This window comes from Nelumbo nucifera, chromosome 1, assembly GCF_055504915.1.
Source record: "Nelumbo nucifera cultivar China Antique chromosome 1, China Antique-T2T, whole genome shotgun sequence".
Taxonomy (NCBI): Eukaryota; Viridiplantae; Streptophyta; class Magnoliopsida; order Proteales; family Nelumbonaceae; genus Nelumbo; species Nelumbo nucifera.
Genome location: NC_142649.1, coordinates 88,728,415 through 88,748,059, shown reverse-complemented (window position 1 = coordinate 88,748,059; position 19,645 = coordinate 88,728,415). Strand labels below are relative to the sequence as shown.

General features: G+C 39.5%; 1 protein-coding gene and 1 pseudogene across 1 annotated transcript; one reads left to right on the top strand and one right to left on the bottom strand.

Annotated features, from left to right (window-relative positions):
• The first annotated feature begins 1,189 nt into the window (after positions 1-1,189).
• On the top strand, positions 1,190-2,444 carry TED7 (tracheary element differentiation-related 7). Its single transcript, XM_010245733.3, has one exon. The coding sequence runs from the start codon at positions 1,243-1,245 to the stop codon at positions 2,179-2,181; it is 939 nt and encodes a 312-aa protein (XP_010244035.2). The 5' UTR covers positions 1,190-1,242; the 3' UTR covers positions 2,182-2,444.
• Positions 2,445-13,795: 11,351 nt separating this feature from the next.
• Positions 13,796-15,793, bottom strand: LOC104587966 (pentatricopeptide repeat-containing protein At3g57430, chloroplastic pseudogene; annotated as a pseudogene).
• Between the last annotated feature and the right edge of the window lie 3,852 nt (positions 15,794-19,645).

The following is a 19,645-nucleotide window of genomic DNA, read 5'->3' as shown; positions in this document are numbered from 1 at the left end:
TATCTATCAAATATATATCATATTCAAATTAAATTTGGATTGCAATCAAATAAAACTAAAACAAAACAAGATATCTATTAGTTGTCCATATCAGCATCCCCTCTCAATTCCTTCTAAGTGTTTTTTTTTTCTATTTTATTATTATTATTATTTTTTTTTTTTGCATTTTGTAATATAATTATCAATCTCACTTCTAATTACCTAAAACGTCTTCTCCTAAACTTTCTCATATTTTCAATTACCTATAACTTCCTCTTACATTTTCAAGACAAATAAAAAATAAAACAAACTTCCTCTTATCTCTCTCTCGTGAAACTTCTCTTAAACCATTTCACATCGGAATCCGAATTTTTTTATGTTGTCATTCATGAAAGATGTTTCTAAGCTGTGATGTGCTGTAAGGTTGGTAAGGAGTTCTTTTGGAGGAGCAAATCCAGTTTCTTCACATTCCCAATGACATGAATTTTTCATAAAATGCTTTATGAGGAATCTCTCTCTCTCCACCTTCCAAATGCATGAATTTAAATTTTCAGAAAGCATATTAGAATATTAATGTTTAAGTTAACATTTAAATATTAAAGTTGAGTAAAAAAAGATATATAAAAAACTAATAAGATAAAAATAAGAGATAATAAAATCAGATAAGTAACAATAAAAATAAGAGATAATAAACAAAATGAATGGAAAATAAGATGTATGAATTTAATAAAAATAGGACATCCAAACTAGTTTTACTAATACACCAACCGAATGGAATCGAATCATCAGAACATATTGGAATATTCACAAGGGTGAATCCATGTCGGATCATATCCAACTATGAACTAATAGAGTTTGGATTACTCTTAATTCGATTAAATTCTAATTTGAACAATATATTAATTGCTTGCAGCTAGCCCTAGGTCTGGACGAGGAAATGTGAATTGACTAATTATTATTATTATTATTATTATTATTATTATTATTATTATTATTTTAATTTTAATTATGACTGTGTGGGGATTGCTATCTGTGGATCCAGAAGTGTATTTTAATGCAATCAATGACAACCCATGGAAAGCTTAGCATGTCAATCAAGTTACATGTATACGTGAAAATTGGGAATTCAAGCACCTCTCCCTCTCCCTCTCCCTCTCACTCACTCTCTTAGTACAAATAGAGATGACATCTTACCATCTTCTTCATCTCCTCTCTTCTAAGAACAATTTCTTCCTATCACATTCACCATTTCCACTCACAGGCATGGCTCTAACTCCAAATAATTTCGGTTTCCCTTTCTTTTTCCCGCCACCCTTCTCTTTTCCATCCCCTCCGCCACATTTGGCACCATCACCACCATCCTCTCCTTCTGCCACGCCACCTCCACCACGCCGTCCTTTCAACCCACCTCCATCTCCGGCAGCAAAACCACCTCCTCCATCTCCAGTAAAGCCACTACCACCTCCTCCTTCTCCAGTAAAGCCACTGCCACCTCCATCTCCAGTAAAGCCACTGCCACCTCCATCTCCGGCAGCAAAACCACCTCCTCCATCTCCAGTAAAGCCACTACCACCTCCTCCATCTCCAGTAAAGCCACTGCCACCTCCATCTCCAGTAAAACCACTGCCACCTCCATCTCCGGCAGCAAAACCACCTCCTCCATCTCCAGTAAAGCCACTACCACCTCCTCCTTCTCCAGTAAAGCCACTGCCACCTCCATCTCCAGTAAAGCCACTGCCACCTCCTCACTCAGTTCCGCCTCCATCACCAATAAGACCACCGCCACCTCATCCCTTAGCACCACCTCCTCCTCATGTTGTTCCGCCGCCACCACCATCAGGACACCATTCCACGGTTATAATTGTCGTGTTTGTCTCTCTCGGTGGTCTCTTCTTCCTTGCATTTCTCTCGGCCGCTCTCTGCTGCTTCCTCAAGAAGAAAAAGAAGAAGGTTCAGGAAACTGAGATCATAAACGTTGATGAACATCTCAAGATTCAGGAGGCCATAGTACCGGGGCCACATGGTACACAAACTGTGCTACTATCCATTGAGGATGATGTGCATATACAAGAAGAAATCAAGAAGAACGAGACGGTCGGAGAAGCTTCTCATGTTAAAACCATGAAGAGTCCTCCTCCTGCTCTTGAGCTTGGAGAAGGATCATCAGCCTACAACCATCACCGTCTTGAGCACAAAGCATGATTGAAATTTGATAAAGCTGGTTTTCAAGGATGAAAAAAGCCATATGTGCTTCTATTTCCATCCACAGTGTGACAGATTCTTAATCACTGTTTGTTTATTTGGAACGATTTTATGGAATAAAGACAAAAATTGTCGTATTAAATTCTTATTGTTAAATCTTCATAGTAATTAATACAAATAAAGACAAAAAAGATAATGTATCTTTTTAAGTATTGATAAGATTTTTATTTATCACAAAGTATTGATGAGATTTATATTGGTTTCATTCATCAGTTTTCAAGGTTTCCCAAATATATCACGGTTCACTCTTCATATCAACTATATGTATTTCTTATATACTTATTATTTATAGTCGTCTGAACCTATGCATTTGTGACATTTATATATATGAGTTTCCTTTGGATATTCATGCATATCCTAACACTTTCTCTGTATCTCTATGTGTTTCCTAAGTTTATTCCAACAAGTATTTTAAAATATCCTTTTAATACTCTTTGATACTGATACTTTGGTCCTTGCTCTTCTACACTTCAAGATAAAGGTAGGTGTTAGGGTTGCACAAAATCCAGCTTTGCAGCTTGACTCAGGTTTATGAACTAGTGCTTGAGCTCTAATATGAGACTGATGTCATGACAGAACAGGAGGAGAGGCTCAGGCTTCTTCTCTATTCAGGTATTTTCCAAGATCGAGCCTTTTTAAGCCCTTAAATCAAGCAAACAATTAATATTTAAAAGAAAATAAATAAAAATAAATCATGAGGTACAGTAATACTAAATGAAATAGAGATTAATTAAGACTAATCCCATGGTACAGAAAGCTGTTTTACATCATGATGTGCAGCATTTAAAATATGGCATCTGAAATAGCTGAGATTAAATTGGGCAGAGCTTGATTGCTGCTTGGTGAGGTTGTAATGTAATCAGTCTTTTCTTTTTCTCTTAATGATTTTAGAATCTAGTTTTAACAAGAAATGATTTTTTCCTTTTATTTCATACAATAAGATTCAGAGTTGGTCCCATTTTTATAAATGTTAAGAAACAGAACTGCCCTTTGCATTCATAAATTCTTCATGTAAACCTTTCTGGTCTGTATGCATCCTGCTTTAGCTTCCTTATTTACTTTGTTTCCATTGGGTTACTTCATTCCACATAGATCCTGATTTTGATTTTTAATTTGTATCCTAAGCAGACTAAACAGAATTTTTATTTTTTTTGGTAAAGTAACTTAATTAACAGAGTTGGAGAGGATTGGCTTCTCTAACATTCGGCACATTTAGTAAGAGTGCTAAAGAAACAGCTACTAGATAGACAGGTAACAATTATTTTTTGGGCATCATAGATTTAGGGGAATTAGGACACTGTTTGAACTGTTTAGTCTATTCTATTTGAGTCTCACCACTGGCTAATCTTGATTTACGGGGTGTTTCCATAACTCAAATTAATTATCGGTACTAAAAATTTTGTTTTTTGTTCTAAAAATCACAAAAAAAAAGAGTGTTTTTAAAACGTGAATTGTTTTTTTGTAACAAACTGACTAGCTTTTGCTTTTCAAAACAAAAACACAGTCCATGAACATGTTTTAAAAACAAATGAAAACAAAAACATTGATGTTGTGAAACACCCCTTAATTAGATGGTGTTTAGTAGGATGAATGGTTTACTCATGATTGCCTCAGGAATCACCAATTTTGAGGTATTTGGGGAATCATCAGTCTCTTAAAAAAATTGTCTAGAAATAACCAAATAATGCGGATATGGTGATTCTTTTTTTTTTTATGAAAAACGCGTCGATGTAATTTGTACGTTATTAGGATGGACATGTCAATACCATTCCAGGTATTACTTCAAAAATCATCCACTACCTATTCCGAAAATCTATCTCCATCAATTTTGGGAATTATCCCTAGACACGAAATTAAAGAGACATTGATCCCTTACTGATTTTTGAGCGAGGAATCAGCTTTAAAAGTTTGATTGTTCAATGGTGGGTTCCTGAATTATTAGATAATGTAGCAAGGTGAGAAACGGAACCATTGAATTGATTCTTCTTACCAAATACCACTTTGTTAATTTAATCTCAAGGTTATATATGATAAAATATAGCAACAATGTGAAAAACAGTATTACAGTCTTAAAATAAATGTCAATCGACCAAATTGTACTGTCGGAGACTAAGGGGAGTCTTTGGTAGCACGGTCATTTGAGGGGAAAAAAATGGTGCTACATTGGTGTCACATAGGTTTTAAGAATTCGGCAGTCAATTTTCTATTTGGTTGGAGAATGTTCTAGATCAAAACATTTATAAAACGCTTTTCAGTGAAATCCATCCCGGGGGCGTGTTTGAAGAAATATCAAATTGAAAGTTTCCTGCTCTGGAAGTTGGAGTTTTAATGCCTTCATCGATGTAGCACTGCTGTGGTGTTGATTCCCCAAATACTTGTGTAAGCGATGTTTCAACTCAAAACAATTCCAGTTGAAAAACCAATGGAAGGGCAAATTTGCAATCACCTCTCCTGTTCAGAAACAGTTGCACCTTGCATGTAGATCCTCTTTTTTAGAATCATCTAACAAGGGGCACGAAAATGTCCAAAATATCTATACAATTACTATTGAGGTTGTGTTTTACATAAAAAACAATACAAACTTTACGAACAATAACAAAAAAGAAGTTTAAAGTTGCAAATTTCCCTTTAAGCAATTCATATGAAGGGACAAACTTGAAAAATAAATCAATTTCAGAAAAGAGATTGGAAGGGTTTGAAATAGCAATTTATACAAAGAAAAAATTGAAAAATAAACAGTTTGGTCAAAAGCAATTGTATAGGTATTTTGGACATTTTCATGCCTCTTGTTAGAGGATTCTAACATAAGAGGTCTACTTGCAACTGTATTAAAAAGTTAATGAAAGATAATTGCAATTAACAAAGTTCAAAGGAGATTTCAACAATGATCAATAACTTCAGGGGAGAGGTTTCAGGAACTTACGTGTCTTTTTATACATGATGATCTGAGATCAAGGATGGATTGAGAAAAGGGAAGGAGACAAGAGGCCTTAACTTCAATCACTTGAGATAATCATCAAATCAAGGCTTAGAGTATTGATACATATTGGGTCAATAAATATCTGTTTTTGGTCTTAGTAGCAAAAGGCATGAGTGGAATAGCCTGATTTTGTTTTCAATCTGGTGCCATCCTACCGATATTACATAGTATCATCAGCCAATATCTACAGATAAAAATAATGGGCATATCCGATATATTCCTCATATTAAGGTATTAATCACCTCCCATTAACTCCTACATCCAAGACATTCAAATTCAAATGGCTTACTCTAATTAATTCACCCTAATTAACACTTTCATTAACTTCTCGTAATGGACTCCTATATTATTAATCAAAAAAAGAGAGAAAAAAAAATCCATCACTACAACATACTTGTTGCAGCATAAGTGCTGGATGTATTGCATGGAGAGTCCTGTTGACAGCCCTGGCTGTCGAACTTGAAAGGCCAAAGTTTTCTCATAAATCACACGTAAGTTTTAAATTTTGACCTTTGAACAATTTTCTCTTCTTATACAGTACCTATCAGCCAAAAATTATTAAAAAACAACTAATTAGTTATCAAAACTTATAATTTTTAAGTATCAATGACATTTATAAAGATTTTCTAATATATGCATATGCATATTTTAATTTTTCTACCATTTAACATGGTTTCTACTTGTATGATGCATCTCCATGGTTCACACTTTGTATAAATTACTAAAAATACACCTTTCTTATCCTCTAGAATTGGATTAGTGTCATTGATGTATTTCTGAGATTTATAAGCATATACCAATTCCCAACATGGACAGCAATCCATGGATCTTGGATTGGTTGACAACTCTCTATTATAGCAAAAGAAAGCTGGACAAATTACTATTTGGAAAAGGGTAAATTTATGGTATCGGAAGAGCTTTGACCAGTCAAAGCACCTCATGAATTATGATGAATACCACCTGATTGGTCGGTCACCTCTTTTATTCTTTTATGATATTGGTTGATTAGCTATTAGTTTTTCCGGTATGCGTCTTTCCATTATCATAGTTGAACCCTTAGGAAAAAGCCTGCTTTGTCATGTGGTACCTATATGGAAAAATAGAAATGAATAAGCTATATAGACCACTAGAGATTATCAATAAAGCATTGCAAAGCCTTGGGGACTATGCGGAGGCACAGGAGAGACTGGGCATATTAAAAAATAAAAATAAACTAATTATTTTGGTGAGTTGGACCCCACCAAAGCCAACGAAATTGAAACTTTGTTGCTTCAAAAACTCAAAGAGGATAGGTGCACCTATGGCTGCATCGCACTAGAAACCACAAGGGAGAGATAGGTATATGATAGGTTTGTCTACCATCACAGCAGGAGAAATGAGAGCCAGGCTGGAAGCCCACAAGTTGCCAAAGAATCAGGAAATGCCAACTATCCTGCTGGTAAAAGTCTCTAACTGATTGTAGTGGAGACCCAGGATCCCATCCCACCTTCACCAAGGTTAGGGCTCTGAGCCTCTGAGGATTTCCGGAGAGGGCTACTCCTTGTTTGTAGCCCCATCCAAACGAAAAAAAAAGGGAAAAAAAAGGAAGAGATGAACTGTGACCTCTCCCGCTGAATTGGCATGTGCCCCACTTTATGACTTCATCTAACCTCAGATATGACACAGTGAGAGGTTGAGGTTTCTCCCTTGTATGAAACATTGTTCATTTTACAGACTACGCTCAATAAAATAAAAACAATATAAGAAGAAAACATGAAATTAGCCTCATTATCCCCGAAAACAGTTACTAATGGAAGTGGAATGATTAAGTTTTGCCCCACACATTGAGGTATGGGGTGTTTAGAGAGAAGGAGAGGATCCATCAACATTGATCTTGATGCATTAACGAGGTAGGTTGTGCTTTGTGGTTTGCCTATCCCTATTCGTTAGATTTCAAGGAAAAACCTGGAATCTACCCTATGGAGGTTGGTTCCAGGCTTTTGGAGCTAAAACCTACCTTGTCAAGATTGGTTTCAAGGTTGGTTTTGGCCTTGGCAGTTCCAAGGTCGGTTTCAAGGTCTTTCATGGAATTTGTTCTTTCAAAAAATAGTAATATACTGTTTTTTATTCTTTTCCTTCCAAAGCTTTGATCTCAGACAATTTTATCATAAACATTTCACATTTCATCATAGTTATTCAATATCGGAGAAACTAAAACATAATTCATAAACAACCTAAATAATATTACATAAACATTACTAACTATAGGGCTGCAAATAAGTCAGATCAGATCCAATATGAATCCAGATCCAAATCCGATACATCCTTTGATCCTAGCAAATTGGACCGGACCAGAAAAATTGATCCGTTTAGTTAAAGATTGAATTCAGATATACCCCGATCCAATCCGCTGCGACCCAACTGATCTGTTAGTTAAGAAATATTATATATTATTTATATAATTATATATTATATATTATAATATATTATGATATTATATAAATAATATAATATATTATTTATATTAATATCATAGAATTTCTTTTATTACAATTCTAATTGAATCGGATATCCAATAAGATAATCAAATTCGAATTCAAATCATACTCTTAAAATCCAATGGACTCTTATCGGATTTGGATCAGTCAAATGTCTTTACCGGATCAGATCGGATATACCTTTTACCGAATCTGATCCGATCCATTTGCAGCCCTACTGACCTATAATCCAATTTCACACACATTTCACAATTAGGTTAAATACAATTTCAATACAAATGAAATATAATCCACAATCTGTCCAGATAAATATAATATAATTAATAAATAATTAATCATTCAAACTCATGCATTAAATCCAAATTATAAAGGCCAAATCAAGACGGGTTCTCTAAGTTGGTTTGGGTAGGATAAGTCCTCAAACCCTGGAACTAAACTGGGTGGGGGTTGATTTTAAAAATTTGGAACCTGACACTATCCAAAAACCAATTGGAACCGGCCTTATCAAGACAAGCTTGAGCTTAATTCTAAATGGTTCCAGGTAGAACTGACCCATTTGCGCATCTCTACCTATCCATAGCCTTGTTTTTTTCTTGCTTTTTTTACATATTCTCTTCCCTATTTTCCCTTTTTCAGCTACAAGAAAAGAAAGAAGGTGAGTCTATTGCAATTAAATTCTCAATAGTAAGAAATAATTTTATTGGCATGCATCTGATTGTTTTTATTTTCCAGACACAACCTTCCATGTTTGTCAAACCAGAATGCCTCTACAGTTCATAAGGCCTTCACTGAAATTTTCACTTTTTAAAGCAAAAACCAAGATCAGAGAAATATAGTAGGTTGGTGCTCAGCACAATATGATTCAATATACTTCTAATTAACATGACTAACATTTATAATTACAGAAGATTGTTTTCTTTCTCAGGGGCTTGACTGAGCAAGAATCCTTTCAAGAAAACACCAAGGGGAACACTGGTAAAGAATAAGTCACTTGCCTTGAAAGATCCTTACTTGAAAATATATAGGCAGTATTTACTGAGTCTGATGTAGGTGTGAATTTGTAAGAACCTGAAAGAGGAAAAATTTAGACATAATTGTTACCAGCTATATTATATGTCTAGGATTTATATTACAAGAGGAATATAGGCCCATCTAAAACATATCACACTAAAACTGCAGGAATGCACAGATACAGGAAATGCAGGAGAAATTGTTAAGTTTATGTATGATTGCTCCCTTGAAAACACATATTTATCTCTAAATAGACGTACCTAGCAAAGATATTAATTGTTCTTTATCCATACGAATAAATATTTATAAAATATCAAAAGAACAGTAACGTTGCAAGCAGCTCATCCTCCAAGAGGAGAGAAGGCAAATCTGCCAATTCTTCTACAAATAACAAGAAAATACTGTGGCTGCTATCCAGGAAATCTGCCTCCAACATAACACGCCAAAGCTTTCTCTAGCTAACCTACCTGTTATTTGCTAACCTTCGGATCCATCTGAACAAGATGTTCACTCTTAAAGGCAAGGGTCTAGACCCTCCCAAAAATATGTCAATCTCATACCATCTAATAGCACAAATGTCTCATCTCTAATCAAGTCTCCTGTCCAAACGGGACCAGAGAAAACCAAAGTAATTCCTCCATCATGTCTTCTGAAAGCTCCACCTATACCCCAAAGCCCAAGCTCCCAAGGAACAACCACCAAAGTTGAGGTTGATTTTTCTACAGGAAGAGAGGGGGGAATCAGATTCCTATACCAATGATTGGGCTACATAAAATCAGCCCCTCGCAACATCACATTAATGGTTAATGATCAGTAGGTATACTTGTTTTCTATATTCAAACAATAAACTGATGCATTTGGTGAAAAGAAATGAAAATAAACCGATGTTTAATAGTCTGGAGGTAGCCTACTTCCATTCCTTTTCCATACCATTCAATGATCTCTAGATGACGGATTGGCAAGAGAAGGGATTTTGAGGAGTGGACACTTTCACGGAATATGACTACCAAGGTATGAAATTTGTGTATATTTTGTATACAGGATTTGAATGAGCCATTAGATTGGCCAGTATTCAAATCCAGATAACATGGTCTTAAAATCAGTCTCAACATGTAAAATCCCATGGTAATTTCTCACAATAACCAATAGGAGGTTTCTGATGCCTAAGCCATTAAACATCCACTAATGAATGAGCCATTAGATTGGCCAATAATCAAATCCAGATAACATATCTTAAAATTAGTCTCATCATGTAAAATCCCATGGTATTTTTACTCACAATAACCAACAGGAGGTTTCTGACGACTAAGCCATTATACATCCACTAACATTAGATTTCTTAACTCTGAAAAAAAGTAAAGACTCACAACTTGTCCATTGTAGAGAGTAGAGCATAGAGAGTAGGAGTCAACAAACATTAACATGTGAATGCTGTGGAATGTTTTGTTATTTTTGGTTGATTGATTTTTATGTGACCCTCACAGGAATATTAAACAAAATATGTAATAATAAGCATTATAGCAATGTTATGTAAATGCAGCAAGCTATTTTGGTTTCTTAGTTTGTGTTTTTGTGTTAGTTGATGTCGTTCGGAATGTGACCAAAATTTCTAACTTAGTTAGTATGCCATTTCAATTTTCAACTACTTTTTTTGGTTTAAAGAATGCCTGATTTGGAAAAAATATTAGCTAAACTACTTCTGGTTGTCTTTTTCTTGGAGGGAAATTCAATTTACATTAAGATCACTTATTTTTCTTTCTTTGGTGTCTTGGGTTGAGCTGTTATTTGAGCTTAGTTGAGTTTGGAGATTTCCCTGAAGCCAACTCTAGCTATTTGTTAGTGGGATTGAGACAGTGGTGTCACCCAAGTGTCACTATCTTCTTGACTACCGTCTTAGTTGATATGAAGTCCAGTGGATTTTCTTGGTTGACATGTAATCATTGATTGGACTTGGATGTCTCATGGTGTTTGTGTCATTGTGTGAATGGATTTGAAGGTCAATGTCTAGAGGAACCAAACAAGTTCTGCCACGTAACAATGCTGCATAAGCACACCATTGAACCATGTTGTTTTGCTCCATTGTATCTTACATTCTTACCTCAAACAGAAATCATAAAAAAAATTACCCTGTTTTCACTTTAGTACCATCATATCCTTCCACATTTTACATACAAATTCTGCATTTGGACTTTGACTTTAATGCACTTGTGAGTTTTCAATTGGGGTCCTGATGGTACTACTTGCATTATGAACATTTGAGAACTACATCTGTTTTAGTAGAACACTGCAAGTTTGAAATGAATTATCTGCATTTACAACATCAAATTCTCAAAATATACGGGTTAAAAACTTAAGTTCTAACAATTTTGTTGATAAATCAAATAACAAATGCTTGAGTAAAAAAATCAACAAAACAAATCGGGAAAGAAAAATCGCAAAAGATGTAAAAATAGATTACAGGTCTCCAAAGAAGAATGGTGAGATGGCCAAATTAAATGTATTATGTACCAAGTATTGAAAGTGAAAGCAAAACCAGTTCTGTTAATTAAGGAATTACCAAAGGAGAACAAAGAAAAAGATTAATAGAGGAATGAATGCATGGGTAGAGGAAGGATATTTATATTTACCATATAAGAAAGTCAAATATCTAGGCTCCACATGGAGAAGTTAAATAGCATATTCTCATTTTGTGGGTGATCCAATGGTCTCAGTGGCTGTGGAATTCCTTGAGAACTTTCCTTCAACTTTCTATTTCTCTTATCAAAACCATAGCCTTTATGTGTATCTGCTACAATTTTACCCAAACATTTTAAAATGGATTCATTATCTGTATCATCACATCAATCTTTAGTGTAAATACCATATCCAACATGTCATGTTCTTGCCCATATCTAGGTAAATGGACATCAGTACATTATATGATTTGAATCCAAGTTCGAGACAATCTGATTGTGCTATTGGTGCAATAATTTGTTATTTTGCAGTATCATTCTTTCAAATTAACTAGTCATCTAACTCCAAATTTGTTAGTGTTGTAACTTCAAATGCCCAATGTGGTTCTTGAGAGCCCATCACAACCTCCTCTGATTCCTTAGACCTTTCTACCACTCCTCTGACATTCATTGATCAAGCTTTTAATGTCATGGACCCCAATCTATAAGACATTTGTTTTTGTCTTATACCAGAGCAGTTGTATTTAAAGAAACTTTACTCACTATTACTTTGGTGTAGGCTTTTGCCAGCCAACCTTGGTTCCCTACACCCACACCCAAAGGTAAGTCCAGGTGCTTGTGAAGGGATGGGAGATTCATCGTATGGACGCCTGAATCTTGTGGAACAGGTTGGGCGAATTTCAAAAATTTCTCCCATCTCCACTGGGAATTGAATTCCCTATTTTAGAAAAATCATATTTTTCAATGATCAATCTTGAACCAAGAACCGAACCAAATCTGAACAGAAGCAGTAGGAAAGGGATATACCTGATACGGAGAAATAATATCTCCCAATGGAGGTGTTCACGCCCAAAAAATGATCCAAAGACTACTCCCACTAAATATGGCACAGTACAGGATGGAGCAGAATCAACAGTATTCTTCCCAAGAACCTAATCCTTCGCAAGAATTAGCAGAACGGCACATGAGCACAGCTTCCAATCAGTCCCTTCACAAAGGACTAATATCAAGATCCGATCTTGATTTCTCCCACTGAAACAGAAGATCGAACTGGCAGGTATGGCGATGGCAGGAAGGAGGCGGCAAGAAAGAATTTCGCAGGGTTGCTGAATTCTTTCTTCTGTGATTTTAGCTCTGAAGAGAATGTGAATACTGTGTCTCTAAAGGTTGCCACCCCCTCCTTTTATAGGCTTAAAGGGATCAGAAGTCCCTTTAAGTGGTAAGGGTAAACCCTTATCTTATCTGCAGATTAGATCAGCATTTTCCTAATCCCATTAGGAAATTTCTAAATCAGCTAATCTAATCTCAGAATTTGCCCCTCTTTTAACTGATCAAATCAGCCTAGTTCGAAATAGGCTTTAAGCCCATTAAGGACATGTGCTCACTTAGCCTTCCAAACTACTGCCCAGTTAGGCTTCCTTGTATGGCGTGGGACCCAAACATTGATCTACACATTAGCCACATGGATTCAGCCCAGCCTTTGTTACAAGGCCTGGCCGAATACACTGTTGTAAACAGTACACCCCCTGAAGCCCATCATATGGGCTCCTAGTGGGCCCAACACTTACCCTAAGTGATCATTGGGCTAAACCACCTTGTAACACCTAGGGACTGTGGACATATGCAAGATTAGCCCATCAGGTATTACCCTTAATGGTCTTACACTTAACCTCTCAGCTTATAATGATCAAACACTGCCCGACAAGAGAGGACCTCTCCCTCGGCTGCAAGGAACAGTGTTGCACTCTTTACTCACATGGATCCCGGGAATTAAAACCCTTTTGCAAACATTTAGAAACCGTAATATATATATATATATATATATATATATATGTATATCAGTATATAAATATATTTTGCAAAACAAAATTTCAACGATCGAAATCAGTTGCCGGCAGTCTTGGTTTCCATCAGAGAGAGTGCATCCCCGATCATTACCTTTATCCGACAAAGGGGTTGATCCTGTCACTATGATCACTCACTCAGATGAATTCTCGGACTGTCCCAACATACCCAGGTTTTGACCCCCGCTAAGGATCTCACTGATTGGCATATCAAAGACAGTCCAATCCGACACCTAGTACAGTATCATAATCGAGTCTAGGGGTCAGGTGTAACTTTCCAGTTTTGTCCATCAATCTCCAAGGTCCAGGGCAATACTAGAAATCTGGTTCAGTTCAAAGATTCAATTAATGCTACACTGCATGTGCCTTGGGTCTCACCCTGGCGGCTTAGACAGACCACCCCAACATTTGGCAGCACACCAATGTCAGCCTTGACAGGAAAAATCTCACTAGACTTACCCAACGGCTGTGAGCGTTCTAAACTAACACGAGTCTCATAAGTGTCCAGTTTAAGGATATTACACAGAAACACACCACAGGAACATTAATCAAATATGTACTTTATTCATTTACAATAAATTCATAATGTACATCATTCTGATTGGAGCTAAGGGCATACAACTGTCTAATAACTTGTTCATGCAACTGAAAATATGAGGCATGCCTAACACAGTTAATAGCTATCCACAATGAAAGGGCAACATCATTGTCCTAATTATCCTTTCTAATGTTTCACATGTGATTTTCACCCATCTATGTGAAAGATCACCTTGGTAGAACCTGCGGACTCTACCTTCAATTGTAACCCAGCTGCACCCAGGTGATTTTGTCAAACCTAGTTCTCTCATCCTTGATCTAATTTTTAGAACATCATCCAGACGGCCAACAGAGTCATAGATACTGCACAATGCAATATAATTACTAGGATTCCTGGTCTCCAATTCAAATAGCTGGTAAGCTGCAATTTCACCAATCTCCACATTCTTATGCATCCTGCAAGCACCAAGAAGAGCACCCCAAGTGCTCCCTGATGCAGCTTCAGGCATCCTTTTTATCAAGTCTAGTGCTTCCTTGAGATACCCAAGACGGCCTAAAAGGTCCACCATGCAAGCATAATGCTCTACTGTGGGTTCAACCCCATAATCTGAACCCATTGAATAAAAAATCCTCCAGCCTTCACTAACAAGACCGGAGTGGCTACAACTAGCTAAAAGTGCAGTAAATGTGACACCGTTAGGTTCAAATCCATTAAGCAACATCTTCTCAAAAAGATCCAAAGAGTCTTCACCTTTCCCGTGAAGCCCATAAGAAGATATCATTGTTGTCCAGGTCACCAGATTCAAATTACGCATGCTCCTGAAAACCTTTAGTGAACCATCTAAACACCCACACTTTGCATACATGTCAATCAAAGAATTTCCAATTGCAATGTCTTCACTAAAAATCGGATTCTTAACAACTTGCGCATGGATTTCTTTCCCCTTCATTAGATTACCTTCCTTTCCATAGACATTTAAAATGCTAGGTACTGTCCTTGAATCCATCTTCACTCCTTTCGTCTGCATCTCCCTAAAATAGTTCAACGCTTCCACAAAAAGCCCAGCCCTTCCAAACCCTGAAATCATGCAATTCCAAACAACCACATCCCTTTGACACATATTCACAAACAATCTCTGTGCATCCATTAGATTCCCACATTTTACATACAAGTCCAATATTGAACTCCTTACAATAACATGATCTTCAAGCCCAACTCTGATTACCAACGCATGAAGTTTCCTTCCTGAATAGAAATCCCCAGTTCCTGCACACGCTTTAAAAGCAGACGGAAACGTGAAGTGATCTGGACGAAGACCCATCTTCAGAAACCCTTTAAAAATACTTAGAGCTTCATTGTAGAGACTGTTTTGAACATACGAAGAGATCAAAATGTTCCACGAATACATATTTCTTTCGACCATTCCATCGAAGATACATCGGGCATCTTCAAGGCGGCCAGACTTTGAGTAGACTAACAAGAGATCGGTTTGAAGAGTGACGTTGGGAAGGAAGCCATGGACAAGGACTTGGGCATGCGCTTGCTTAGCTTGGCGAATGACAGAGGGAGAAGCACAGTTCCTCAGAAGGGAAGACAAGCTACCGACATTGACTCGTAACATTAAAGAAGAATGGAAAAAAAGAAGACGACGAAAATAACCCGCAAAACGGTTGAAATAAAGAGATGGCGGGAATCTCTCTTTCTGTTTCCCCTTTTGTCAGCAGTTTTCTATTTCCTCCTGCCCCTTGATTCCCGAACTAATGTGCACACCACCAACGTCTCCGGTTTCAGGTTTCTGTAAAATCAGATGATCAACTCATCAAAGTGACAAAGTCGCCTATATTTTCTTCTTCAACGAGATCTACACCATCGCCGCTGGAGCGTCGTTTGAAAAACTATTACCTGTTTCAGCGTCTATTTGCTCCCTCTGTTTGCCTATGTGGCAGCATCAATGCCGAACATTAAGAGAAGAGCCATTTTCTCAGAATTTCTCAGAAAACGGTACTTTCTCAAAAAATGGCATCGATGCCAAACATCAGCCCAAAGCAGGCCAAGAGCTGCATATTTATTAATCATTGTATGTGTTCGGTTTCGTTTACTAATCGAAAAAGGTAATAATTATTACAATCATTTGTGATAATTAGGTGTCAATAAACATTACATCGACATAACCGTAAAAACATCTAACCATTGAAGGAAGTTTTAAAAATAATTTTAACGCGTTTGTTATTTAAACACTCACTATTCCAAACACTCTCATTATCTTTTCTACTTTATATAGGTTTAAGGCTTTATTAAGTGAAAAATAAATAATAATATATAATTATTTTATATTTATTTTTGAATAAAATTTAAAAACCTCCCAAGGGTTTTTGACAATTATAAAAACTTTTCCTAGCAAAAATTTCTCTTCAACTTTTAAAAAATTCAACAAAAACCTCCCATCAATCACTACATCCAATCGTAAACATATGAAGTTACAAAAATGCCTCTAATTAAGCCTCAAGGCGTCATTAAAAATACTTTAAAATGCCAAGAACAAGAGAGGGCTTCCGTCGAACCGAGGAGTCCACGTGCTTGATTGTTCAGGGGCATCTCATTATTCATCTTCATCCTCACAACCTACCCTGCAACAGCGGAAAGCAGATCCCACGCATTTTCTTTCCCATTCAATGGCATGAACGGTGGTGAAGAAACCTGTGAAAGGCCGTTGGGACTTTGACGGCTGGAACCTCCACTGTGACCCGACCAGCTTCCAACTACGCACAACATTGATTGTGGGGAACCAGTCATAGCCCACGTCGTATGTGATGAAGGAAGATTTGGCCTGACCTCGTAATCATTCAACACATGGCAAGGGCAACAGCTCGGCAAAACAGCGTGCCCAAAGCGCGAGCACCGAAGGGAGGAACCAGCAGCCCGAACTCCCTACAAGGGGTCCGAACTCCCTACAAGGGGCCCGAACTCCCGACGAGGGGCCCGAACTTCCTACAAAGAGCCCAAACTCCCTACAAGGAGCCCGAGCTCCTTACAAAGAGCCCGAACTCCCTACAAGGAGCCCGAACTCTCCCTTAGGCCCCAAGCCTCATACGAAGCAATGACCCGAACTGGCCCGCCCAATGGCAGTTCGGGACATGCCCCTATCCGAACTCAAGACTTCACCTCGCTCACCACAACAGCACTTCGCCTCTAGGATGCTAGACTGGACAAACGTACCATACCTGACACTGAGGATGTCCGTATCCGAGGGCGGTGCACCCGACTGACTTGGGATCTGACGCTTGACAGCCGCACTTCAACGGCCACCTGCCGCCGCCACCTACCACTGTCGTCACCAGCCACAGAGACGGCTCCGACAAAGAGAGCAGTGGCGGTTCTACCCAGCCAGAGGGGATCACATCCAAACTGGCAGGAGCTTAGGAATAATCATACCCGACCTGACAGAAGCTTAGAAGTGAGTGCGCGAGGTGATTATAAAAGGCTCCCTACCTCCCAAGAACAAGGTATGCGAACTTTGTGCCATGTGGTTTTATCTTGCCTTTGAAGAATTCTAACTTGAGCTTCGGAGCATCCATACCGGGTTCCCCCCGGAGCTTCCTCATCTTCTCCGTTTCAGGTTCCCTGTAGTTCCGTTCAGAGGCAAGGTCGTTGACAAGAAGGACCAGCCGGATTGCGCTCCATCAATTGGCGCCGTCTGTGGGAACGCTTCTAAAAGCCTCCCTCTAAAAAACTCTCACAACCTCTTCTTCCAAAAATCCCAACACTCATGGCTTCTTCCAGCAATCCTGGACGTGGCACAAAGACGAACACCACCGGGGAACAACTCCAAGCCCCCGTGGTATGCATCGGACAGTTCACCATCCCCCTTCCGGTGGATGGGATCCCCAGCTTGAATGTGCCTCAAACGGTGGCGCCCGTAAGCCTTCCTGCCATGAACATCCCTCTTCCACTCCCTATCGAAACAACTTTTGCTGAACCAACTGCTGCCCCCCTGGCGGCCCGCCAGAGCCAGTTTGACGACCTGATGCAATGCATGCGGGCAATGCAAGCCCAAATGCAACAATTCCAGCAGCATCAACTCCAGCAGCACCAAGTACTACACCACCTCTCTCAACAGCACTACCAGCAGTAGTTCCCCCAACTACCCCTGAACCAATCACTGCTTCCACCTCGGCACCCTGCTCCGAAGCCGGTTAAGGCCTCCCCTTAGGGTGGACGCCCCCACCAGGGAGAAGCCTCCCAGCCCCAGAACCCCACTAATAGCTAGGCCTCATCCCCAGGCCGAAGGGAAAGAAAAATCACCCCCACCTCGCAGCTTGTAGGCGGGTCAGGAACCTCGCCCGCAAGGTCAACACCTCAGTGCTCCAGGCCCGAGTTCCCGCTCACAGAGAACCGATTCAGCGCCCTGGCAGCAGACTACCAACATTCCGGGCCCATCGAGCTCAGCAACACAGAGGCCAGCAGCGCCAGTACCAGGCCCACTCAACAACGAAGGCACCAGCGAAGTCGCCAAACTACCACCCGTGTCCTACCCGAGCTCAGAGGTAAGGAAGAGACGAGCTCGGACGAGGTAAAAGCTGCCCCGATTCTCTCAGTTCCTTCCCCCCTCGTGTCAAAACTCCTAGCAGTCCCCATGCCCAGAGACTTCAAGCTTCCACCTTTGGACAAGTACGATGGGTCCTTTGACCCCAACGACCACGTCGATGCTTTCCAATCCCAAATGCACCTCGCTAGGGCCAGTGAATCATGCATGTACGTGGCCTTCACCACCACCTTCAGGGGGTGGCCCGCACCTGGTACAGGAACCTAGCCCCAGGGTCAATAAGAAGCTGAACCCAGTTCGTGCAGGTCTTCACAGCACACTTTGCTACCAGCAAGCGATGCCCCAGAACTGAGGAAAACATCTTCGGAGTAGTCCAGAGAGAAGGAGAATCCATCCGGAGCTACATCAAGCGGTTCAATGAAGCGTGCTTGCAGATACCGCGATTAGACCCCGCGGTACAACTCGCGGCGGCCAAGAGAGGAGTAACGCACAAGGAGTTTAAATGGCACATGGTAGCCAACCAGCCCGCGACCGTGGCCGAATTCCTCAAACTCGCGGACAAGTTCATGAGAACAGAGGAAGAGATAAACCAAAGGACCGAAGGCAGGGTAGAGAAAAGGAAAAGAGAAGGTGAGCCCTCCAACCTAGGTGACAGAAGAAACCTGGCCCGGGAGGCGAAGCCGAGCCAGCCGTCCTGAGCTCCCTTAGTAGTTTGGACGGATTACACGCCGTTAAACACGAGGTGGACCGAGATCTTGATGACGATCAAAGACGCCCCATACGTGAAGTGGCCACCTCGCCTGAAGGGGAATCCAAGCAAGAGAAATAAAAATATGTACTGTAGTTTTCATAGAGATCACGGTCATAGTACCGAGCAGTGTAATAATCTCCGGGACGAGATAGAGGGACTCATCCGTCACGGATACTTGAGAAATTTTGTACAGCATAATAATAATAATAACGATAAGGCTGGTCGGCAAGGGGAGCACAGAAAGGATGCCCCCAAGTCCAGTAGCAGACCGGCCGAAGCGTTGCAACAACAGCTTCCGAAAGAGAGGCCAATTCGGGGAACCATCCATGTAATAGTGGTAGGTTCAGTGGTAGCAGGGTGTGCTTCGGTAGCAGGGTGTACTTCGGCAGTAGCCCGGACGTCAGTTCGTGAGGCAGCCCGAGAAGGACAGAACCCTCCAAAGAGGCCGAAGACAAAAGAACCAATCTTCTTCACGGAAGACGATGCGTGAGGGGTCCACTACCCCCACAATGACGCGTCATAAAACTAAGGATCAGCGACTTCGAAGTCAGGCGCGTACTTGTGGATTCAAGTAGTTCGGCAGACATC